The sequence below is a fragment of the Canis aureus genome, chromosome X, assembly GCF_053574225.1.
Source record: "Canis aureus isolate CA01 chromosome X, VMU_Caureus_v.1.0, whole genome shotgun sequence".
Classification (NCBI taxonomy): Eukaryota; Metazoa; Chordata; class Mammalia; order Carnivora; family Canidae; genus Canis; species Canis aureus.
This window is the reverse complement of record NC_135649.1, coordinates 45,367,491-45,392,333: the sequence shown is the minus strand read 5'-3', so window position 1 is coordinate 45,392,333 and position 24,843 is coordinate 45,367,491. Positions and strand designations below refer to the sequence as shown.

Below are 24,843 nucleotides of genomic sequence, written 5' to 3'. Positions count from 1 at the left end.
TATCTTTTATCTCTGTTGTTACAATGATTTCTAATCAGTTTCTCTGCTTTTCTATATGTCTCCCCTCAATCTATTCTTTTTTTTTAAGATCTTATTTATTTATTCATGAGAGACACACAGAGCAGCAGAGGCATAGGCAGAAGGAGAAGCAGACTCCCTGTGGGGAGACTAATGCGGGACTCGATCCCAGGACCCCAGGATCATGACCTGAGCCAAAGGCAGACAGACGCTCAACCACTGAACCACCCAGGTGCTCTTCCCTTCAATCTATTCTTTTTAAAAAATATTTTATTTATTCATGGGAGAGAGAGAATATTTATTTATTCATGGAGAGAGAGAGAGAGAGAGAGAGAGAGGCAGAGACACAGGCAGAGGGAGAAGCAGTCTCCATGCAGGGAGCCTGACGTGGGACTCAATCCCAGGTCTCCAGGATCAGGCCCTGGGCTAAAGGTGGTGCTAAACTGCTGAGCCACCTGGGCTGCCCACCACCCCCCCCCCGATCTATTCTTAATACCAATAGTCACATATATTTTTGTTCTACACAGGACCTTCTGATGGGATCCTATTTCATTTGGAATTAAAGCCAAGATCTTACTAGAGCATACAAGGTCCTCTTACCTTACTGTTTCTCAAACAGGTATACTCTCGGGCATACTCCAGCTTTACGGTTTTTGCATTGATTCTTACCTCTGTCTAGAATGCTTTATTCTCCTATAGCTACATGATTAACTCCCTCATTTACTTCAGTTGTACAATTTCCTCTATTTCAATCTTATCAATGCATCTCCCTTGACTATTTTATTTATATATAATCTTCTCTTCCATTCAGTCCACATCCTCTGTACTGTACCTCCTACCTGCTCTTATTTTTTCCACATCAACTTTCATGATATATATAATTTACTCATCATATTTATTGTTTATTTTCTATATCCTTATGCTAGGATGAAAGCTCCTGAAGGACAGAGATCTCTATCTTTTATGCTCACTAATATAGCTCAAGAGCCTAGAACAGTGTACAGCACATAGTAAATGCTCAACAAATGATTATTGAATGAGTGAGCTATGTTTCAGTTAAAGTCAGGCAGCCACCTGACATCCAAATTAGTATTACAATATAGGAATATAGGCCAAATCTTTCCATATCTTTTGAATTTTTTGAAGAAAAACCTGAAATCTGTGTATTTTTATGAAATTTCCCAAATAATTTAATTTTCTGGGCTCCTGTCTCAAGAGTCCCTACTCAGATTTAACCAGTAGACTCACAGTTTACAAACTCTGAATTACTAGGTTTTGACTCCAACATTACCATAGGGAGTAATGGCATATGCGACCTGTGCCTTGATTTCCTCACCTGGAAAATGAAAATTTGTGTATTCAACTTAAGATATTTTGAACACTTGCAGTAGGTGTTTGGCATATAGCATTGAACAAGACAAGACATATTAAAGTTCCTACTTTCCTGGAACTTACCTTCAAGAGTGGGGGAAACATATAAATACATTCACAAAACTGTGTTGGGTAGTACTTACAGTGAGAATAAAAAAGGATAATGTTACAAGAGTGACCAGAAGGCCATTTTTGGTTAAGTGGTCAAGAAGGGCCTCCCAGAGGAAGGAACTTAAAAGTTGTGACCTGCATGGCACGAAGGAACAAGCCTTGTGAACATCAGTGGGAACAGTGTGCTCATGCACAGCAGAGTGAACAGTAAGTGCAAAGGTTATGAAACAGGAGCAGGCTTGTTATATTCAAGGAAACTAAAAAAGGCCAGTCTGGGTAGAGTACAGTGAACTGAGGGAAAATGGTATTGGATGAGGCTGGAGAGAGGCCAGGTCAGATCCTGTTGCATATTGTGGGCCGGAATAAGAACTTGATTTGTTTTAAAGATTTTATTTATTTATTCATGAGACACACACACACACAGAGGCAGAAAAATAGGTAGAGGAAGAAGGCTCCTCACGGGGATCCTGATATGGGATTTGATCCCAGGACCCCAGGATCATGCCCTGAGCCAAAGGCAGACGCTCAACCACTGAGCTACCCAGGTGCCCCAAGAAGTTGATTTTTATTAGTAATCAGAAGCAAATGGAGAATATTATAGATTGTTTATTTTAAGCTGGGGAATAATATGATCAGATTTACATTTTTAAAAGATCACTCTAGCTGCCTCAGTGAGAATGGATTGTAGGGAGACAAGCAAGAAAACCAAGTTAGAAAGCAGTTTTATCAGTTGAGAGGCGATATGTGATGGTAAGCTTGGATTGGGATGGTAGCTAAGGAGGATAAGTGAATGGAACCAAGATATGTACTGAAGGATGGGCTGACAGGATGTACTGATGCACTTGATATGAAAAATAAAATAGTTGAATAAAGGAGGACACCTATGTTTTTGACTTAAGCAACTGAGTAAATCATGGAGCTCTTAACTGAGAACACCTGAAGAGGAACAAGGATAATAGTGTCTACCTCAGAGAATGCTGATGAGCAGTTAGCACCAAAGCTGACAGAGAGTAAGTGCTCAGCACATTATCTCTTATTTCTATTTTTACTACCAATACCACTATTATTACCAGTGCTGACTTTTTAGCCTTTATCATATGGCAAACACTGTAATAATCCTCAGTAACCCTGTGAGGTCAGTCTTGTTATTGAAGATGATAAAACTGGTGCTCAGAGATTTAAAGATACTGTTCAGTGATACATAGCTATTAAAAAGTGGAATTGAAACTTGGACTCAGGTATATGTAACTCATGCACATAATCAGGTTGTTTTTTTTACTGTATTTTCTATTATCACCTATTTTTACTGTTCTTCATAGGCATATTTATATTACAACAAATGAGATATGCTTAATTCTTGCCTGTATAAAGTTCTGTGATTCTGTTTTCAGTTTCCAAGGTGTAAAATATCATCTGGTGATGAGCATGAGATTCTGTTGATTAAAGATGGACAACAGAGGACAGTGAAATAGAGATTCTTAGTTTATGATGTGAGGATCAAGTTAAAGCAGAAATTTACAGAGGTAAAACCAGATTACCTGTCTTACAGTTTGAAACCCTTGATCACTTATGTTTCTAAATATTATGCAGACATGCTTAAAAGTTATTTTCTACCAAAAAATAAGAGATGGAGGAACCTTGAGCATCTACTCTGTGAAAGGTACCAAAAAAGGCAAAAATGAATGACAGGCCTCCTGCCTTCTAACAGATTAAAACAAGAATTAGGACATGTATACAAACTGCAGTCAAACAAGTAAAAAAAACACTATTCCATGTGGTTCAGCATATAACTGTATCTAGGGAAACAGTATAGCAACTAAACAATTTTAAAAGTTTGAATATATAGGCATTTAGTCCTTTGAAAAACATCAGTGGGAAGCCAATTTATGCACAGCAACATTTATGATCAGCATTTTATATTACTTTATGTTCAATATCTCTTACAAAATACACTACCAGAAAACTCTCTTTCTTTAAAATAGATTTATTTTTTATTGGGGTTCAATTTACCAACATACAGAATAACACCCAGTGCTCATCCCGTCAAGTGCCACCCTCAGTGCCCGTCACCCATTCACCCCTACCCCCCGCCCTCCTCCCCTTCCATCACCCCTAGTTCGTTTCCCAGAGTTAGGAGTCTTTATGTTCTGTCTCCCTTTCTGATATTTCCCACACATTTCATCTCTCTTCACTTCTATTCCCTTTCACTATTATTTATATTCCCCGAAAGAATGAGAACATATAATGTTTGTCATTCTCCGATTGACTTATTTCACTCAGCATAATACCCTCCAGTTCGATCCACGTTGACGTAAATGGTGGGTATTTGTCGTTTCTAATGGCTGAGTAATATTCCATTGTATACATAAACCACATCTTCTTTATCCATTCCTCTTTTGATGGACACCGAAGCTCTTTCCACAGTTTGGCTATTGTGGACATTGCTGCTATAAACATCGGGGGGCAGGTGTCCCGGCTTTTCATTGCATCTGAATCTTGGGGGAAATCCCCAACAGTGCAATTGCTGGGTCCTAGGGCAGGTCTATTTTTAACTCTTTGAGGAACCTCCATACAGTTTTGCACAGTGGCTGCACCAGTTCACATTCCCACCAACAGTGTAAGACGGTTCCCTTTTCTCTGCATCCTCTCCAACATTTGTGGTTTCCTGCCTTGTTAATTTTCCCCATTCTCACTGGTGTGAGGTGGGATCTCATTGTGGTTTTGATTTGTATTTCCCTGATGGCAAGTGATGCAGAGCATCTTCTCATGCGCATGTTGGCCATGTCTATGTCTTCCTCTGTGAGATTTCTCTTCGTATCTTTTGCCCATTTCATGATTGGATTGTTTGTTTCTTTGGTGTTGAGTTTAAGAAGTTCTTTCTAGATCTTGGAAACTAGCCCTTTATCTCATACGTCATTTGCAAATATCTTCTCCCATTCTGTTGGTTGTCTTTTACTTTTGTTGACTGTATCCTTTGCTGTGCAAAAGCTTCTTATCTTGAAGAAGTCCCAATAGTTCATTTTTGCTTTTGTTTCTTTTGCCTTCCTGGATGTATCTTGCAAGAAGTTACTGTGGTCAAGTTCAAAAAGGGCGTTCGTTGCCTGTGTTCTCCTCTAGGATTTTGATGGAATCTTGTCTGACATTTAGATCTTTCATCCATTTTGAGTTTATCTTTGTGTATGGTGCAAGAGAGTGGTCTAGTTTCATTCTTCTGCATGTGGATGTCCAATTTTCCCAGCACCATTTATTGAAGAGACTTTCTTCCAATGGATAGTCTTTCCTCCTTTATCGAATATTAGTTCACCATAAAGTTCAGGGTCCATTTCTGAGTTCTCTATTCTGTTCCATTGATCAATGTGTCTGTCTTTGTGCCAGTACCACACTGTCTTGATGACCACAGCTTTGTATTACAACCTGAAATCTGGCATTGTGATGCCCCCAGATATGGTTTTCTTTTTTAAAATTCTCTTGGCTATTTGGGGTCTTTTCTGGTTCCACACAAATCTTAAAATAATTTGTTCTAAATCTCTGAAGAAAGTCCATGGTATTTTGATAGGGATTGCATTAAACGTGTACATTGCCCTGGGTAACATTGACATTTTCACAATATTAATTCTGCCAATCCATGAGCATGGAATATTTTTCCATCTCTTTGTGTCTTCCTCAATTTCTTTCAGAAGTGTTCTATAGTTTTGAGGGTATAGATCCTTTACCTCTTTAGTTAGGTTTATTCCTAGTTATCTTATGCTTTTGGGTGCAATTGTAAATGGGATTGACTCCTTCATTTCTCTTTCTTCAGTCTCATTGTTAGTGTATAGAAATGCCACTGATTTCTGAGCATTGATTTTGTATCCTGCCATGCTACCAAATTGCTGTATGAGTTCTAGCAATCTTGGGGTGGAGGCTTTTAGGTTTTCTATGTAGAGTATCATGTCATCAGCAAAGAGGGAGAGTTTGACTTCTTCTTTGCCAGTTTGAATGCCTTTAATGTCTTTTTATTGTCTGATTGCTGAGGCTAGGACTTCCAGTACTATGTTGAATAGCAGTGGTGAGAGTGGACATCCCTGTCTTGTTCCTGATCTTAGGGGAAAGGCTCCCAGTGCTTCCGCATTGGTAATTATATTTGCTGTGGCCTTTTCGTAGATGGCTTTTAAGATGCTGAGGAATGTTCCCTCTATCCATACACTCTGAAGAGTTTTGATCAGGAATGGATGCTGTATTTTGGCAAATGCTTTCTCTGCATCTAATGAGAGGATCATAGGGTTCTTGGTTTTTCTCTTGCTGATGTGATGAATCACATTGAGTGTTTTACGAGTGTTGAACCAGCCTTGTGTCCCGGGGATAAATCCTACTTGGTCATGGTGAATAATTTTCTTAATGTGCTGTTGGATCCTATTGGCCTGTATCTTGTTGAGAATTTTTGCATCCATGTTCATCAGGGATATTGGTCTGTAATTCTCCTTTTTGGTGGAGTCTTTGGTTTTGGAATGAAGGTGATGCTGGCCTCATAGAACGAATTTGGAAGGACTCCATCACTTTCTATCTTTCCAAACAGCTTTAGTAGAATAGGTATGATTTCTTCTTTAAAAGTTTGATAGAATTCCCCTAGGAAGCCATCTGGCCCTGGACTCTTATGTCTTGGGAGGTTTTTGATGACTGCTTCAATTTCCTCCCTGGTTATTGGCCTGTTAGGGTTTTCTATTTCTTCCTGTTCCAGTTTTGGTAGTTTGTGGCTTTCCAGAAATGCGTCCATTTCTTCTAGATTGCCTAATTTATTGGCATATAGCTGTTCATAATATGTTTTTAAAATCGTTTGTATTGCCTTGGTGTTGGTAGTGATCTCTCTTTTCTCATTTGATTTTATTAATTTAAGTCTCCTCTCTCTTCTTTTTAATAAGGTTAGCTAATGGTTTATCTATCTTATTCTTTCAAAGAACCAACTCCTGGTTCTGTTGATCTGTTCCACAGTTCTTCTGGTCTTGATTTCGTTGAGTTCTGCTCGAATTTTAATTAACTCTCTTCTTCTGCCTGGTGTAGGATCTATCTGCTGTTTTTTCTCTAGCTCATTTATGTGTAAGGTTAGCTTTTGTATTTGAGTTCTTTCCAGTTTTTGAATGGATGCTTGTATTGCGATGTATTTCCCCCTCAGGACTGCTTTTGCTGCATCCCAAAGATTTTGGATGGTTGTATCTTCATTCTCATTCGTTTCCATGAATATTTTTAATTCTTCCTTAGTTTCTTGGTTGACCCTTTCATCTTTTAGCAGGATGGTACTTAACCCCCACGTGTTTGAGGTCCTTCCAAACTTCTTGTTTTGATTTAGTTCTAATTTCAAGGCATTATGGTCTGAGAATATGCAGGGGACGATCCCAATCTTTTGGTATCGGTTGAGACCCGATTTGTGACCCAGTATGTGGTCTATTCTGGAGAAAGTTCCATGTGCACTTGAGAAGAATGTGTATTCAGTTGAGTTTGGATGTAAAGTTCTGTAGATATCTGTGAAATCCATCTGGTCCAGTGTATCATTTAAAGCTCTTGTTGGAGATGTTGTGCTTAGAAGACATATCGAGTGTAGAAAGCACTAGATTGAAGTCACCATGTATAAATGTATAATTATATAAGTATGTCTTAACTTTCGTTATTAATTGATATATTTGGCAGCTCCCACATTCGGGGCATATATATTGAGGATTGTTACGTCCTCTTCTTGGATAGATCCTTTAAGTATGATATAGTGTCCCTCTTCATCTCTCATACAGTCTTCGGGATAAATTTTAGTTTATCTGATATAAGGATGGCTACCCCTGCTTTCTTTTGAGGACCATTTGAATGGTAAATGGTTCTCCAACCTTTTATTTTCAGGCTGTAGGTGTCCTTATGTCTAAAATGGGTCTCTTGTAGGCAGCAAATAGATGGGTCCTGCTTTTTTATCCAGTCTGAAACCCTGCGCCTTTTGATGGGGTCATTAAGCCCGTTCACATTCAGAGTTACTATTGAAAGATATGAGTTTAGTGTCATCATGATACCTCTTCAGTCCTTGTTTTTGTGGATTGTTACTTTGGACTTCTTAAAGAGGAATTTTAATAGTCCCCCTTCCAATTTCTTGCAGAGCTGATTCGGTGGTCACATATTTTTTTAGTTCCTGCCTGTCTTGGAAGCTCTTTATCTCTCCTTCCATTCTGAATGAGAGTCTTGCTGGATAAAGTATTCTTGGTTGCATGTTTTTCTCATTTAGGACCCTGAATATATCCTACCAGTCCTTTCTGGCCTTCCAGGTCTCTGTGGAGAGGTCTGCTGTTAATCTGATATTCCTCCCCATATGTTAGGGATTTCTTGTCTCTTGCTGCTTTAAGTATCTTCTCTTTATCTTTAGAATTTGCAAGTTTCACTATTAAAAGTCGAGGTGTTTTACGGTTTTTATTGATTTTAGGGGGGATCTCTATTTCCTGGATCTAAATGCCTGTTTCCCTTCCCAGATTAGGAAAGTTTTCAGCTATGATTTGTTCAAATACATATCCTGGACCTCTGTCCATTTTGGCACCTCAGGAACCCCAATTAAACGTAGATTTTTCTTCCTCAGGCTGTCACTTATTTCCCTGAATCCCATGGTCTTTTGTCTCTTGTTTCCTCAGTTTCCCTCTTTGCCATCAAGTTGTCGTCTATGTCACTCACTTGTTCCTCCACCTTGTTAACCCTTGTCATTAAGACCTCTAGTTTGAAAAAAAAAAAAAAGAAAAGGACCTCTCATTTGGATTGCATCTCATTTAATTGATTTTTAATATCTGCCTGATTAGATCTAAATTCTGCAGTCATGAAGTCTCTTGAGTCCTTTGTGCTTTTTTCTAGAGCTACCGGTAGCTTTATAATAGTGCTTCTGCATTGGCTTTCTGACATTGAATTGTAATCCAAATTTTGTAACTCTGTGGGAGAGAGGACTGTTTCTGATTCTTTCTTTTGAGGTGAGGTTTTCCTTCTAGTCATTTTGCTCAGTGCAGAGTGGCGAAAAACAAGTTGTATTGGGAATAGGAGAAAAAGAGAGAAGAGAAAGAAAGAAAGAAAAAGAACAAAAGAAGAAAGAAAAAAAGAAAAGCGAAAAAAGGGTAGAAAGGAAATGGAAAAAAGGGAGGGAAGCAAACTGAAATCAAAAAACAAAACACAAGGGGTAGTATCCTCTGATTCTATATAGTGTAAATCCCTCGACTTCCCCTGGAACTTTCCAGTGTTGCTTGGTCAATAATTTATTTTTCCCGTCAGTCTAGCTGGTCTTCTGGGGGAAGGGCCTGCTGTGCTGATTTTCAGGTGTGAACATTTGGGGGAGTTGCTCAGCCCTCTGCCTGGTTCAGGGCTCAGTGAAAGATGTTTAAGCTATTTATCTGGTGAGGCCACTGTGAGGCTCAGTGGGGGTTGTTTATCCCGTGAAGCCCCAAGAGGAACAGCAACAGTGGCTGCGGCAAGCTCTCCAGCCCTGGATTCAGCTCCTGCAGTAACTACGGAGCTCTCAGTCTGCAGGGTCCTGGATGCTCCGGGGGCGCGGCCGCTGATCTGCTCCGCTTGGGGCAGGAGCGTCCTTGCTGTCCTGTGGCCTCCTGGCCTCTGCCTGTCCCGGGGGGAGTGCCGTATCTTTGGCTGTGTCCCCGGCGCCCTGTGCCTCCGAGCCTCCGCTGTTGGATTCGCGCTCCGGGCCGCGGAGCCGCTGCCTGAGCCACCTCCGAGCTGCTCCTGGATCCAGCCGCGGGCTGCAGCCCTTTAGGGAGCTCGGCCACGGGATGTGGCGCGCTCTCCCCCCTGGCGCAGGTGCTGTGTTAGTGTCCAAGGGAGCCTGAGGGCATCCCTGTCCTCCTGGGATCCTGCTCTAACTCCCTGCGATCCCCTTTCTGTCCGGGAAGATTGGTGAAGGCTTCTCTAGTTGGGGCTTTCCTGTCCTTCTCTAGTCGGGGCTTTCCTGTCCTGGGGACACTCGCCCCGGCCTTAGTCTGGCTCCTCGCGGGGCCCCGCCCCCTTGGATGCCTTTTGTTTATTTCTTTTTTCCTGTCTTCCTACCTTGATAGAAGCGTGAACTCTTCTCACTGTAGCATTCCAGCTGTTCTCTCTTTAAATCTCAGGCCGAATTCGTAGATTTTCAGGATGATTTGAAGGTTATCTAGGTAATTTGGTGGGGACAGGTGACTTGGGGACCCTACTCTTCAGCCATCTTGCCCCGCCCTCCTACTTTCCATTATTTTAGAGAAAGGTGTAGCCAAGTTTGACTTCCCAGAGTGTGGATAGGTTATTAGAAACAGGGAGGTCAGAAGTACCTTCCCTGGTCATTCCCTTTCACAACTTTGCTTGCCATTACCTCAAATGCAAGCCCAGAGAGCATCATTAGCAATTTTATAGAGGTAAAAATCACTGGTTTTGACTAAGACATTGGCTCCTGTGAAAGTTTCATCCTCTTCCCTTGACAATTAGAGCTGGGTATTTTTTCCAGCACCATCATTTTTACAGCTGTCTTACTCTTTAGCTATCCACTAAGCATGCTAGCCCAAAGGCTCAAAGGCCAAGTCAGATCACCTTTGTTGGGTTTGTTGATATTTAGTGATAAAAATGAAATCAATTTTAATTTATTAAATTCTTTCCTCTTGACATATAGAGAAAAAACTTTTAAACTGTAACACATGAAATCATGAAAATATCATTTTTTCTAAATCCTACCAAACATAAACTCAAAATCCAAACAGACTGAAATCTTTTCTTGAAAAAAAATTATTATGCAAACAAATTGTAACATCAGAGATTTGTCTCTGGTGCCCCTCCTAGAACTACTCACCTTCCTTTCCAGTGGCCCTCCTAGCTTCCCCATTGCCTTCCCCTTTGGTTCTTTCAGTTGGGTCCTATCCTAAGTGGATCCTATGTACAGCTTGATGATTCTTTCCTCTCCCCTTCCTTCCCACATCCCCATAAATATGCCATATACCTAAGTATGCCACTGCCCAGAAGCCCCCACCTGTCTTCATTCTCAGGTGCCTTGTCTAAGGGACAAATGAGGGAACCCTCTTTGTTTCCCATCTTTTTGTCTCACAGATCAGAGTCTCTTCTCTTCTCTTGTCCCAAAGGAAGAGGTGGCCTTTACAAACCCACTGAAGCCAGCAAATTCACTTCCATTTCTTTCTTTCTTTTTTTTTTGGTATATCTATGAACATTTATTTTCACAACACAAAAGTATATAAAATAGAAGCTCTCCACCTACTGCCCCATCCTATTCCTTTTTTTCTGAAAAGAAAAAAAAAAAGCTTTTCCAGACTTTTTCTGTACTTTTTGAAACGCCAATCTATAACACAAGGCATACATAAATCTATAATATGCATATCATACGTATGTACACTTAGAGAACTTTGGGGGTTTTGTTTCATACAAACAATTTTTTCATTGAATAGTATAATGGACATGCCTCCAAAACAGTATACAGTATCTATTCCCTTCTTTTACATATTTCTTGTGTTTTCAAGCTTTCTTCAGCTGTCTCTTCCATGGTTCAAGTTCTCCCATTATTTAAAACAACCTTGGGGGCACCTGGGTGGCTCAGTGGTTGAGGGTCTGCCTTTGGCTCAGGGCGTGATCCTGGGGTCCTGGGTTCGATTCCCACATCGGGCACCCCATGGACAGCCTGCTTCTCTGTGTGTCTCTCATGAATAATTAAATAAAATAAAAAAAGAACCTTGTATCTCTCAGCAATGTATCCTACCCCACGCCTTCCTTTCACAGCCAGGAGTCCTTGAAGATCTTCCTGTATGGACTGTACTTCTTTGCTTCCCACCTACTCCCTGGTTCTTGCAGTTTGGTTTCTGCCTCTTCCCTCCCCATATCTGCTCAAAAATATACCTTTTTCTCCTCCTTAGGGCCTCCTGCAGCCCTGGGCACTGCTGAGCGTGCTCTCCTTATAACTCTCTTTACCCTGTTCTTACTACTCTCAAGGACCTTATAGCTTACATGGTCCCCAAGCAGGGGTGATTTTGCCCTCCAGTGGACATGTTATAGTATCTGGAGACGTTTCTGGTTGTAACAATGGAGGAGTAGGTGCTATTGCCATCTGGTGTGGAGGCTAGTGATTCTACCAAACATCCTAAATGCATAGAACAGTACCCTGAAACACATAAGTATCCAACCCAAAGTATCAAGAGTACCGAGGTTGTGAAACCCTGCCCTAGAGAAATTTAAACAAGCCCAAGGACATTTCTGACAAATATAGGCCCTTTAATAACTACCTAGGGATTTAGCCCCAAATCTTGAAAATAATTGTATCTGTTCCCAAATGAGACAACTCAAAGTCATGTCCAGATGTTGCAGAGACGTACCAGGCTCATGACAGCTTCAGGTTCTAGGTCCACAGGCCCCAGATAAAATCCAAGGCTCCTCCAGTTGTCTGTGTGGTACAGGTGGTGTGACCCCTTACCAACCTTCCACCTGTGGGCTAAACCATACATTTAGCCATGCTCAATACAGCGTATAGTCATAAGAGGGGAGATACAATCCTTCCCCTCCCCCTTTCTTGGTTTACCCCCTCCCTCCGGAAATTGATTTCCACTGGGATATATTCTGTTCCACATTTCTGAATTCACTGAGGGCTTTGTAGCCAGATTCTTCTCCCACTATTATCCTGGTTATGGGTTGAGGGAGAGAATCCCTCAGGATGGCAACATACTTTGGTCAGTGGTCTAAACCAGTAAACCCTCTGGGCACCATCAGTGCTGACTCACCTCCTTGGCAGCGGCATGAGTTCCCTGTTCAGATCTGACTGTACCCAGTTCTGCCAACTGGGTACTGGGAAGATTCTTCAATCATAGGGCTGAACAGCCTTAGCCATCCTTGCCTGCAGCTGATGCTGGTGTCCTCTGTACACAGCCCTGAGAGATTCCCTTGGGGTGGCAAATCTCTGCTGGGCTGTAAGCCTGTGGTTAACCTCAGGCCTGTTTTGATTGTTTCTTGCGATACAACTTGATCAGAACACGAACAAGTTTCCTGTCCAGTTCCTGGAGACTCTTGGGATGCAGGAATCCCCACCTCCCATCACTCCCTGACATACCTCCCCAGCCAGTTCCGACATTTTCTTTGATGGTCTGTGGTTTGCAACTATTCTTTCCAATTTCTAACTTGGAAATAATCTGGTTTCCCAGAACAGGAACCCACTCAAGTTAGCTTACAGAAAAAGGGATCTGTACAGAGTGCATTTTCATATGGCACAATTGCAGGAAAAGTTGTTACACCACCACTCTGTCTCTCTGAGGTTGCAGGATCAACTCCTGCAAGCTTCTCTGTGCTTGTATACTCCCTGGGACTTCATACTGGCATCCTCTAAAAGACATCTGGCCTTTGTAAAGCACATGGTTATGCTCCCTCACATCCAGAGTCAGGTCTCAGCTGTGGCCTCAGTACCTATGATTCTGACCTTGGCCCCAACTCCAAAGGACCCACTGTATCCTTCCCCAGCATCAACCTATGGAATCTGCCTCTCTGTTCAGATTCTCTAGAGTGAGAACCTGTTTGGCCCAGGATAGGTCAAATGTCCACTCCTGCTCCAATCATATACAGCCTAGCCTTGTCATATGCATGGCTGCTCAGGTCCAGCAGACACTAGCGTTGGGGAGGGAGACACATACTAAGAAGCTAAGGTGCTTCTGGGGTGTGGAATGCTAATGCTCTGGAACACAAAGGGGGTAATCAAAGTAAGTCTCTATGTTTTACTCCTGCCCCCAACCACCCAATCTATATACCCTCCCCAGCCGCCATGCCGTACCCCACCTCCCAACCCACTTTTCCACCTCTTTCATAACCCCCTTGCCCCATCTGCCCACCCTCCCTCACCCTTCCCCTCCCTCTGAAAATTGATTTCCCACTGGGATATATTTATGTTCTATTTCACATTTCTGAATTCACTGAGGGCTTTGCAGCCAAATTCCCCTCCCACAGCGGAAGCAGATTTCCCTCCGTGAAAAATTCACAGCTTTACACCAAGGACAGTCCCAATCCCCAGGCCTGCGAAATATGGGAAGTCTTCTCTGCTGATAGGGTTCAGAGTTTCGCCTGTCTCTTTGGGATTCTTGAGTTTCTGTTCCCTGGGACCCTGCATCAGACCACACACTAACATCAGAGGGCTTCCAGTGGGGAGATGTTGGAGACGGAGTTCCTCCTGCTGTGAACGTTGCTGCTGGTGGGGATGGTGTGGGTGTAGGTGGGAAGGGGGATGAAGAGCATGAGTAGGAGTATGTGAATGAGGCAGGGAGCTGGACAGGAAGGGGCGATGGTGTGACTCTGGACCCCCGCTTCATGGTCCCAGAGAAATAAAACATGGCTGTTTCTATTGACCTGAGATCTCCCTCCCTCTGCCCACCAGTGGTGTAATTTTTCTGCTCCTCAGCTCCAAAAATGTGTGTGGGGCCTCTACCCAGTTTCTTTGTGACCTCTGACCCTTCTGAGTCCTTCTGTCGTCTTCCTCTTCTTATGGTGTCAGCAGTTGTAGCAGAAGTAGCAGCAGCCCCCGCCTCCTCTTCCTCCTCACCTGCTCCTTCTGTCCCAGTCCCACTGGCAGTGGTCAGGCCTGGCTCCTCTGCGACCTGAACCCTCTGCTCCCACTCCCGCGGAGACCCCAGCTCCTGGAGAGAAGTGGGCAGGGTTGAGACCCATTCTGGGGGTAATAAGGGGGTGGGGCAGGTAGATGGGGCAGGGGACCAAGGTGAGGTAATCTTACAGCCCGGAGGAGCTTCCACCTCAGGAGGTCCCGTTCCTTCTGCATCTCTGCCAGGTTGGCTTGTGTCTGCCGCAGCTGAAAGGCTGCCTCTTGGCGCTCCATATCTTGCTGTGCTGTGAGCTCCTTTAGGTCTGAGGCCAAGGCCTGTGTGGCGGACTTATGCAGTTTGGCGAAGTCCTGGAGCCAGTGTACCCTGCGCCCCTGTAACTGGCCCTGCTTGTGGGCAAAGCGCACGCCCAGGGCCAGGCTGCTCCAGGCACAGGCGTTTTTAGCCTCGCTGGACACTGCGCTGTCCTCCAGGATGGTCCTGAGCTTGTTCTCCACCTCCTCCCAGGACAGGGATAGATTTTCGAGGTAGAACTCGGGGCCTTTCGTGTGCCCGGCCATCTTCTCATTGATGAAAGCTACCACCTTGTCATGCTGGAAACCACCACTAGGGTCCTCGGGTTTCAAGGCCATGATGACTGAAGGCCTTAAGGGTTTGGCTGGCCCTGTGGGGTGAATCAACCAGTTGCCCCCGCCTCTTCCTTTTAGACCCTCCCCACTCGATCTCTTCCCTTCGGATGGGCCCCCTCCGCCCCCCTCACAAAGACCCCTGACTGGCTTGCCCTGCCCTAGTACACTTCTCACCAGACCTCGCCTTTCTAGCTGTGGTTAGAGGAGGGGCAGACGTATGGCGCCCACCTACCATACCAGTACCAGAAGAGAAAGCGTACCTCTCCCTCGAGGTGCTCCGAAGAAAGGAAGTCTCCAGGCCAACCCTCGAGGCTTTTACCCTGGGAGTGTTCCAACTTCCAGAGACAGTGGGGGTGGGAAGGAATGCATGAGGAAGGTCCTCCATCTCCTCCCCAGGACATAAGGGAACTTGCTACAATTTTGAAAGTCCTCGACGTGGGTGAAGAAACAGGAGGGGTCAGGAAAGACAGAACTGAGAATGTGAAACACTCGTAATCAAGTATAAAAAGTTTCATTCTCCACTCTCCCCCCGCACCATAATGGTTTGTCCCACAGCAGGGGCCCCTCCCCTCCTTCGGTGGAATGTTCTAGAATGGGGAGAAAAGCTCCCTCCCCACCAGGAAGATTCTGTATCTATCTCCTGTTCCAGACATTCCTGAACTAGAATACGAAGGTCAGCATATTTTGTAAAGGGCCAGGTACTAATTATTTGAAGCTCTGTAAGCAAAAGATCTCTATCCCAACTACTTGTAGCATAAAACATGCATTAAAAATACTTGAAGAAATAGGATTGGACAGCGCGGGTGGCTCAGCGGTTTAGCGCCGCCTTCAGCCCAGGATGTGATCCTGGAGACCCGGAATTGAGTCCCACGTCGGGCTTCCTGCATGGAGCCTGCTTCTCCCTCTGCCTGTGTCTCTGTCTCTCTCATCAATAAATAAATAAATCTAAAAAAATTAATTAAAATAAAAAAAAAGAAATAAGATTGGCTATATTCCAGTAAAACTTTATGTATAAAAACAGGCACTGGCAGGATTTGGCCTGTAGTTTAACAACTCTTGGTTTAGAGTCAATTTCTTTCATATCCCAAAGATATCCAAAATCCAAATGTTCACCCTTCCCCCCAAGAAATGATTTTCCCCCTATATTCCTATGTTCGGTTTAGAAACTTCAAAATCGTCAACAGCACTTGCCTTTAATAACATAGCAAATTGATCCCCAAGTCTTGTTGCTACTGTCTCAGAAACTTCTTTTGATATCCAGTCCCATTTAAAGAATGCCTGCATTGCCTCCTAAATAATCTCCCTAACTTTAATCTCTTTCTAACTTCTGTTTCCTATGATCATGCTACTTTCAAGCTTAAAAGTATTTGATGGCTTCCTGTGACACACTCCTTGGCCTAATATTAGAATTTCCTTTAGTCTACCTTTCTAATTTAATTCTCTTTATTCTCTTTTCTGTGCTATTATTTATTCACTGAAGGGACTGGCCATGTAGATACACTCATTTTGGGTTTTAATTTATTTTTCCCTTTGAAAAAATCAGAAACTCATTATTTATTATTTGGGAATTATGTTTTGTTTTGTGAACTCACACTGAAGTAGATTAACATTTCTTCTCTAAGTGTCTTGCATCAGATAGAAAAAAATAATGTACCAGGCATCAAAATACTACTTAAGAAGATGGATAAATCCCAGAGGTTTAAATCCTATTGTTTTAGCTCCCTTTTTAAACTGTTGTTTTTTTTCCATTTCAATGTATGTATTTTATTTATTAGTCTTAAATGGAAAGGGTTCATGTTTTGGCTTGTTCTGCAGTGACTTCCTCTTTTTATAATTTTATTTATTTATTCATGAGAGAGAGAGAGAGAGAGGCAGAGAGAGGGAGAAGCAGGTTCCATTCAGGGAACCTGACGTGGGACTCTATCCCCGGTCTCTAGGATCACGCCCTGGGCTGAAGGCGGCACTAAACCGCTGAGCCACCCAGGCTACCCCTGCAGTGACTTCTGAAAGATCATTCAGGAGATAAATGTAGAAATTGAAATGGCAAGGAAAGAGGGGAGATACTGGAGTCAGGGAGACACATTAAGGATATGTCACAATAATTCCATATGTAAACTAAGGCAGTGGAAGTTAGAGTGGAGAGAACAGTGTAGAGAGCTCTTTGGTTGATAGAATTCATAGAAATGTCAGGGGCAGGGATGAGAAAATGAGTAAGGTAATTCCCAGGTTTCTGATACAGGACACTAGTAGATAGTGATGCTATAGACTTAGATGGAGAATGAAAAAGAAGCTGTTTGTGAGGGAGTTCACCTGTAGACATATTGATATTGAGATACCTGTAGGGCATCCTAAGAGAGATACCCCCACAGGCAGTTAGATATATGAGTCTAGTACTAGGACAGACATTAGGGCTGGAGACATAATATTGAAAAGTGGAAGTTGGGTTCTAAGTTGTGGTTGAAATAACCCAGGGAGAAGATAGCAATAAGGACAGGGTGCTGAGGACAGTTCTCTTACAACTCTCCACTCTCACTGATAGCTTTATAGCTGACCGGATTGCTCCTTTGCCTTCTATGCTTCTGGCCTCAGAACATTTCTTACCCTTTTTTATTCCTTCTATAGCACTGTAAACCTGGACTTCAAGTTGTGATCACTTGTATATGTATGCTATGATTATTCCACTTCTGCTTATAAATTCTTTTAGAAGATTTTCATTTTTAAGTTGTTATTTAAATTTCAATTCATCTCTAGGATTTTGATGGAATCTTGTCTCACATTTAGATCTTTCATCCATTTTGAGTTTAGCTTTGTGTATGGTGAAAGAGAGTGGTCTAGTTTCATTCTTCTGCATGTGGATGTCCAATTTTCCCCACCATTTGCTTCAACGTGGATGGAACTGGAGGGTATTATGCTGAGTGAAGTAAGTCAGTCGGAGAAGGACAAACATTATATGTTCTCATTCATTTGGGAAATATAAATAATAGTGAAGGGAAAATAAGGGAAGGGAGAAGAAATGTGTGGGAAATATCAGAAAGGGAGACAGAACGTAAAGACTGCTAACTCTGGGAAACGAACTAGGGGTGGTAGAAGGGGAGGAGGGCGGGGGGTGGGAGTGAATGGGTGACGGGCACTGGGTGTTATTCTGTATGTTAGTAAATTGAACACCAATAAAAAAAAATAAATAAAAAAAATAAATTTCAATTCATGAACATACAGTGTAATATTAGTTTCAGGTATACAATATAGTGATTCCATACTTCCATACAACACCCAGTGCTCATCACAAATGCACTCCTTAATCTCCAGCACCTATTTAACTTGTCGCCCTACCTACCTCCCTTCTTGTAACCATTAGTTTGTTCCCTATAGTTAAGAGTTCATTTCTTGGTGTCTCTCTCTCTCTCTCTCTCTCTCTCTCCCCTATGATTATTTGTTTTGTTTCTTAAATTCCATGTATGAGTGAAATTACATGGTATTTGTCTTTCTCTGTTTTTGCTTAGTAAAATAATTTCTAGCTCTATTCATGTCATTGGAAATGACAAGATTTCATTATTTTTATGGCTAATATTCCTGTGTGTGTGTGTATGTGTGTGCGTATCACAGATTATTTATACATTCATCAGTCCATGGACATTTGGGCTATTTCCCTAATTTGACTATTGTAGATAATGCTGCCATGAACATCAGGGTGCATGTATCCCTCTGAATTAGTATTTTTGTGGGGTTTTTTTTGGGAAATATCTAGTGGTATAATTGCTGAATCATAGGGTGGTTCTATTTTTAACTTTTGGAGGAACCTCCATACTGTTTTCCAGTGTTGGCTGCACCAGTTTGCATTCCCACCAGTAGTGCTAGAGGGTTCCTTTTTCTCCACATCCTTGCCAACACCTTTTGTTTCTTGTGTTGATGATTTCAGCCATTCTGACAGGTGTGTAGTTTTGATCTGTATTTCCCTGATGATGAGTGATGTCTACTGCTTATTTTTTAAATTGGATTATTCATTTTTTGAGTTTGATAAGATCTTTATAGATTTTGGATAATAACCCTTTATCAGATATGTCATTTGCAAATATCTTCTCCCATTCCAAAGGTTATCTTTTAGTTTTGTTGATTGTTTCCTTTGCTGTGCAGGAACTTTTTATTTTGATGAAGTCCTAATAGTTTATTTTTGCTTTTGTTTCCCTTGCCTCAGGAGACCTATCTTGTAAGAAGTTGCTGTGGCCGATGTCAAAGTGGTTAGTGCTGTGTTCTCCTGTAGGATTTTAATGGTTTCCTGTTTCAGATTTAGGTCTTTAATTATTTTGAATTTAGTTTTGCATCTGGTGTAAGAAAGTGGGCAAGTTTCATTCTTTTGCATGGTGTCCAGTTTTCCCAATACCATTTATGGGAGAGACTGTCTTTTTTCCCATTGAATATTCTTTCCTCCTTTGTTGAAAATTAATTGACCATGTAGTTGTGGGTTCATTTCTGGGTTTTCTATTCTGTTCTCTTGATGTATGTATCTATTTTGTGCCAGTACCATACTGTTTTAATCCATACAGCGTTGAGTTTTCAAATTTATTTTTGCAAGAGACAGAGCTCGAGAGCACATGCACAGGAGTGGGGGGGAGGGGCAGAGGGTGAAGTGGACTCCATGCTGAGCAGGGAGCCCGTTGCAGGACTCTACTCCTGTATCCTAGGATCATGACCTGAGCCAAAGGCAGATGCTTAATTGATTGAGCCATCCAGGTGTCCCATCAATATAACTTTGTAATATAACTTGGAGTCTAGGATTGAGATGCCTCCAAGTTTGCTTTTCTTTTTTTCTTTTTTAAAAAAAGATTTTATTTATTTATTCATGAGAGACACACACAGAGAGAGAAGCAGAGACACAGACAGAGGGAGAAGCAGGCTCCACTCAGGGAGCCCGACGTGGGACTCCATCCCAAGTCTCCAGGATCAGGCCCCAGGCTGAAGGCAGTGCTAAACCGCTGAGCCACCCGGGCTGCCCCTGCTTTTCTTTTTCAGGGTTGCTTTGGCTATTTGGGGTCTTTTGTGGTTCCAAACATATTTTAGGATTGTTCTAGCTCTGTGAAAAATGCTGTTGGTATTTTGGTAGGGATTGCATTAAATGTGTAGATTGCTTTGGGTAATATAGACATTTTAACAATGCTTATTATTCCATCCATGAGAATGGAATGCTTTTCCATTTCTTTGTATCCTTTTCAATTTCTTTCATCAGCTTTTTATAGTTTTCAGAGTACCAGTCTTTCTTCTCTTTAGTTAAGTTTATTCTTAGATATCATGCGGATTTTGGTGTAATTGTAAATGGGATTGATTCCTTAATTTCTCTATCTGTTACTTCATTATTGGTGTAGAGAGATGCAACAGATTTCTGTATGTTGTTTGTATCCTGCGACTTTACTAAATTAGTGTATCAGTTCTAGTAATTTTTTGGAAGAATCTTTTGGGTTTTCTATATAGAGGATCATGTTATCTGCAAATGGTGAAAGTTTGACTTCTTTGCTGAATTGGATGCATTTAATTTCTTTTTGTTGTCTGACTACCGTGGCCAGAATTTGCAGTACTATCTTAAATAACAGTGGTGAGAGTGGACATCTTGTACCTGACCTTAGGGTAAAAGCTCTCAGTTTTTTTTCCCATTGAGGATATTAGCTGTGGGTTTTTTGTTTCTTTTTTTGCATATGGCCTTTATTTTGTTGATGTTTCCTGTAAACCTACTTTGCTGAGAGTTTTTATCATGAATGGATGTTGTACTTTGTCATAGGCTTTTTCTGCATCTCTTGAGAGGATCATATGGTCCTTATTGTTTCTTTTGTTAATGTGGTATATCAGATTGATTTGCAAATATTAAACCACTCTTGCAGCCCAGGAATAAATGTCACTTGATCGTGGTGAATGATTCTTTTAATGAACTTTGGATTTGGTTTGCTAGTATTTTACTGAGAATTTTTGCATCCATGTTCATTAGAGATATTGATCTATAGTTATCTTTTATACTGAAATCTTTATCTGGTTTAGGTATCAGGGTAATGCTGGCCTCATAGTATAAATATGTAACTTTTCCTTCTTTTTCTATTTTTTGGAATAGTTTGAGAAGTATACATATTAACTCTTCTTGAAATGTTTGGAAGAATTCTCCTGTGAAGCCACCTGCCCCTGGCCTTTCATTTATTAAGAGATTTTTTTTTTATGACTGATTCAATTTCTTTGCTGTTTTTCAGTCTGTTCAAGTTTTCTATTTCTTTCATTTCAATTTTGGTACTTTATGTTTCTAGGAATTTATCCATTTCTTTCAGTTTGTTTAATTTGTTGGCATATCATTTTTCACAATATTTTCTTATAATTGTATTTCTGTGCTGTTAGATATTATTTTTTTCTCTATCATTTGTGATTTTATTTGTTTGGGCCTTTTTTCTTTTCTTTTCTTTTTCTTTTTTTTTGACTTTATTTTTTTATTGAAGTTCAATTTGACAACATATAGTATAACACCCAGTGCTCATCCCATCATGTGCCCTCCTCAGTGTCTTTTCTTTTTTATGTCGTTCTAGATTTTTATCAGTTTTATTGATTTTTTTCTACAGGACCAGCTCCTTGTTTCATTGATCTGTTCCTTTTTTTAAAGTTTGTATATAATTTATTTCTGCTTTACTGTCATCTTTTTATTTTAATAAGATATATATTTATTATATAGTATTTTATTATAATTATTATGTGTTATAGTCTTTACTATTTCCTTCCTTCTGCTGGCTTTAGTTTTCATTTATTGTTCCTTTTCTAGCTCCTTCAGGTATAATGTTAGCGTGCATATTTGAGATTTTTCTTTCTTCTTGAAGTAGGTCTGTGTTGCTATAAACTTCCCTCTTCGGAATACTTTTGCTGCATCCCAAAGTTTTTGGACCATTGTGTTTTCATTTCCATTTCTTTCCATGTATTTTTTAAATTTCTCCTTTGATTTCCTGGTTGACCCCATTGTTTAGTAGCATGTTGTTTAACCTCCAGGAATTTTGGTCTTTCAAAATGTTTTTCTTGTGGTTAACTTAAGTTTCATAGCATTGTGGTCAGAAATTGTGCAAAGCATGATATCAGTCTTTTTGTTGAGGCCTAACCTAATATGTGTGTATTCTGGATTAAGTCCCATGTGCACTTGAAAAGAATGTATATTCTGCTCTTTTATGATGAAATATTCTAAATATATCTGTTAAATGCATCTATTCCAGTGTGTCATTAAAAGCCATTGTTTTCTTGTAGGTTTTCTGTTTAATCTGTCCATTCATGTAAGTTGGGTGTCAAAGACCCTTACTATTATTATTATTTTTTTTTTACCCTTACTATTATTGAATTATTATCGATTAGTTCCTTTTATGATTGTTATTAGTTGTTTTACATATTTGGGTGCTCTCATGTTGGGTGCATAAATATTTACAATTGTTAGATCTTCTTGTTGGATTGTGCCCTTTATTATGATATAGTGTGCTTCTTAATCTCTCTTTTTTAAAGATTTTATTTATTTATTCATGAGGGACACACACACACAGAGAGAGAGAGAGAGAGAGGCAGAGACATAGGCAGAGGGAGAAGCAGGCTCCATGCAGGGAGCCCGTTGTGGGACTTGATCCCGGGACTCCAGGATCACTCCCTGGGCTGAAGGCAGATGCTTAATTGCTGAGCCACCCAGACATCCCCTTCATCTTTTCTTAAAGTCTTCATTTTAAAGTCTGGTTTTTCCAGTATAAGTTTTGCCACTCCAGCTTTCTTTTGATATCCACTTGTATGATAAATATTTCTTCATCCCTTTACTTTAAATCTGCAAGTATCATCAGAAAGACCCCGAATAGCCAGGGGAATATTAAAAAAGAAAACCATAGCTGGGGGCATCACAATGCCAGATTTCACGTTGTACTACAAACCTGTGGTCATCAAGACAGTGTGGTACTGGTACAAAAACAGACACATATATCAATGGAACAGAATAGAGAATCCAGAAGTGGACCCTCAACTTTATGGTCAACTAATATTCAACAAAACAGGAAAGACTATCCACTGGACAAAAGACAGTGTCTTTAATAAATGGTGCTGGGAAATTGGACATCCACATGCAGAAGAATGAAACTAGACCATTCTCTTACACCATACACAAAGATAAACTCAAAATGGATGAAAGAGGGATCCCTGGGTGGTGCAGCGGTTTGGCGCCTGCCTTCGGCCCAGGGCGCAATCCTGGAGACCCGGGATCGAATCCCACGTCGGGCTCCCGGTGCATGGAGCCTGCTTCTCCCTCTGCCTCTGTCTCTGCCTCTCTCTCTCTCTCTCTCTGTGTGACTATCATAAATAAATAAAAAATTAAAAAAAAATGGATGAAAGATCTGGATGAGACAAGGTTCCATCAAAATCCTAGAGGAGAACACAGGCAACACTCTTTTTGAACTTGGCCACAGCAACTTTTTGCAAGATACATCCATGAAGGCAAGAGAAACAAAAGCAAAAATGAATTATTGGGACTTCATCAAGAGAAGAAGCTTCTGCACAACAAAAGAAACAGTCAACAAAACTAAAAGACAACCTGCAGAATGGGAGAAGATATTTGCAAATGACCTATCAGATAAAGGGCTAGTTTCCAAGATCTATAAAGAACTTATTAAACTCAACAGCAAAGAAGCCAACAATTCAATCATGAAGTGAGCAAAAGACATGAACAGAAATCTCACAGAGGAAGACATACACAAGGCCAACATGCACATGAGAAAATGCTCCGCATCACTGGCCATGAGGGAAATACAAATCAAAACCACAATGAGATACCACCTCCCACCAGTGAGAATGGTGAACATTAACAAGACAACAAATAATTGTACAAATGTTGTAGAGGATGTGGAGAAAGGGGAACCCTCTTGTACTGTTGGTGAGAATGTGAACTGGGACAGCCACTCTGGAAAACTGTGTGGAGGTTCCTCAAAGAGTTAAAAATAGATCTGTCCTATGACCCAGCAATCGCACTGCTGGGGATTTACCCCAAAGATATAGATGCAGTGAATCACCAGAACACCTGCACCCCGATGTTTCTAGCAGCAATGTCCACAATAGCCAAACTGTGGAAGGAGCCTCAGTGTCCATCAAAAGATGAATGGATAAAGAAGATGTGGTCTATGTATACAATGGAATATTACTCAGCCATTAGAAACAATAAATACCCACCATATGCTTCGACGTGGATGGAACTGGAGGGTATTATGCTGAGTGAAATAAGTCAATAGGAAAAGCACAAATATTATATGGTCTCATATATTAGGGAATATAAAAATTAGTGAAAGGGAATAAATGGAAAGGAGAGAAAATGAGTGAAAATATCAGTGAGGGTGACAAAATATGAGACACCTAACTCTGGGAAACAAACAAGGGGTAGTGGAAAGGGAGGTGGGCGGGGGGTTGTGGTGACGGGGGATGGACAGAGTGGGGCACTTGGCGGGATGAGCATTGGGTGTTATGCTATATGTTGGCAAATTGAACTCCAATAAAAAATTTAAAAAATAAATCTGCAAGTATCATTAAGTCTAAAATGAGCCTCTTGTAGACAGCATATAGATGGGTCTTTTTTTTTTTTTTTTAACCCATTCTAATACTCTATGTCTTTTGATTGGAGAATTCAATCCATTTTCAGAGTCACTACTGATAGTTATGTATTTTGTACCATTTTATTATTTTGTTGTTTCTGGAGATTTTCTCTGCTCCTTTCATGTCTTTGTCACTTTTGGTCTTACCTTTCCACCCAAAGAGTCTCCTTTAATATTTCTTGCAGGAATGGTTTACTGTTCACATACTCCTTTAGTTTTTGTCTAGGAATCTCTTCATTTCTCCTTCTATTCTGAATGATAGCTTTGCTAGAAAGTACTCTTGATTGCAGATTTTTCCCATTCAGCAATTTGAATATATTATGCCACTCTCTTCTTGTTTGCCACATTTTTGTTCAGAAATCTCCTTTGTAAGTCAAGGATTTCTTTTGTCTTGCTGCTTTTAAGAATTTTTCTTGATCACTGTATTTCATAAATTTAATTCCAATGTGTCTTGGTGTTGGCTTGCTTTTGTTGATTTTGATGGGAGTTCTCTGTGTATCCCGAATGTGGATATCTGTTTCCTTCCCCAGGCTAGGGAAGTTTTCAGCTACTATT

At 41.0% G+C, this 24,843-nt stretch overlaps 2 protein-coding genes across 7 annotated transcripts in view; one reads left to right on the top strand and one right to left on the bottom strand.

Annotated features, from left to right (window-relative positions):
* IL1RAPL2 (interleukin 1 receptor accessory protein like 2) overlaps positions 1 to 24,843 on the top strand; it is a 1,262,761-nt gene that overhangs the window by 644,568 nt on the left and 593,350 nt on the right. The window lies entirely within an intron of this gene.
* On the bottom strand, positions 2,788 to 14,988 carry TEX13A (testis expressed 13A). Of its 6 annotated transcripts, none has more exons than XM_077887667.1 (5): positions 14,938 to 14,988; positions 14,222 to 14,712; positions 14,033 to 14,126; positions 11,832 to 11,947; positions 2,788 to 2,933 (listed from the first exon to the last, which is right to left on the bottom strand). In XM_077887667.1, exons 2-5 carry the CDS (start codon positions 14,678 to 14,680, stop codon positions 2,910 to 2,912), a joined length of 693 nt encoding a protein of 230 aa, XP_077743793.1. In that variant the 5' UTR covers positions 14,681 to 14,712; positions 14,938 to 14,988; the 3' UTR covers positions 2,788 to 2,909. The 6 variants fall into 6 exon arrangements, with proteins under 6 accessions (XP_077743793.1, XP_077743794.1, XP_077743792.1 ...); XM_077887668.1 differs by lacking the exon at positions 2,788 to 2,933 and adding an exon at positions 9,524 to 9,640; XM_077887666.1 differs by lacking the exon at positions 2,788 to 2,933 and adding an exon at positions 10,708 to 10,749.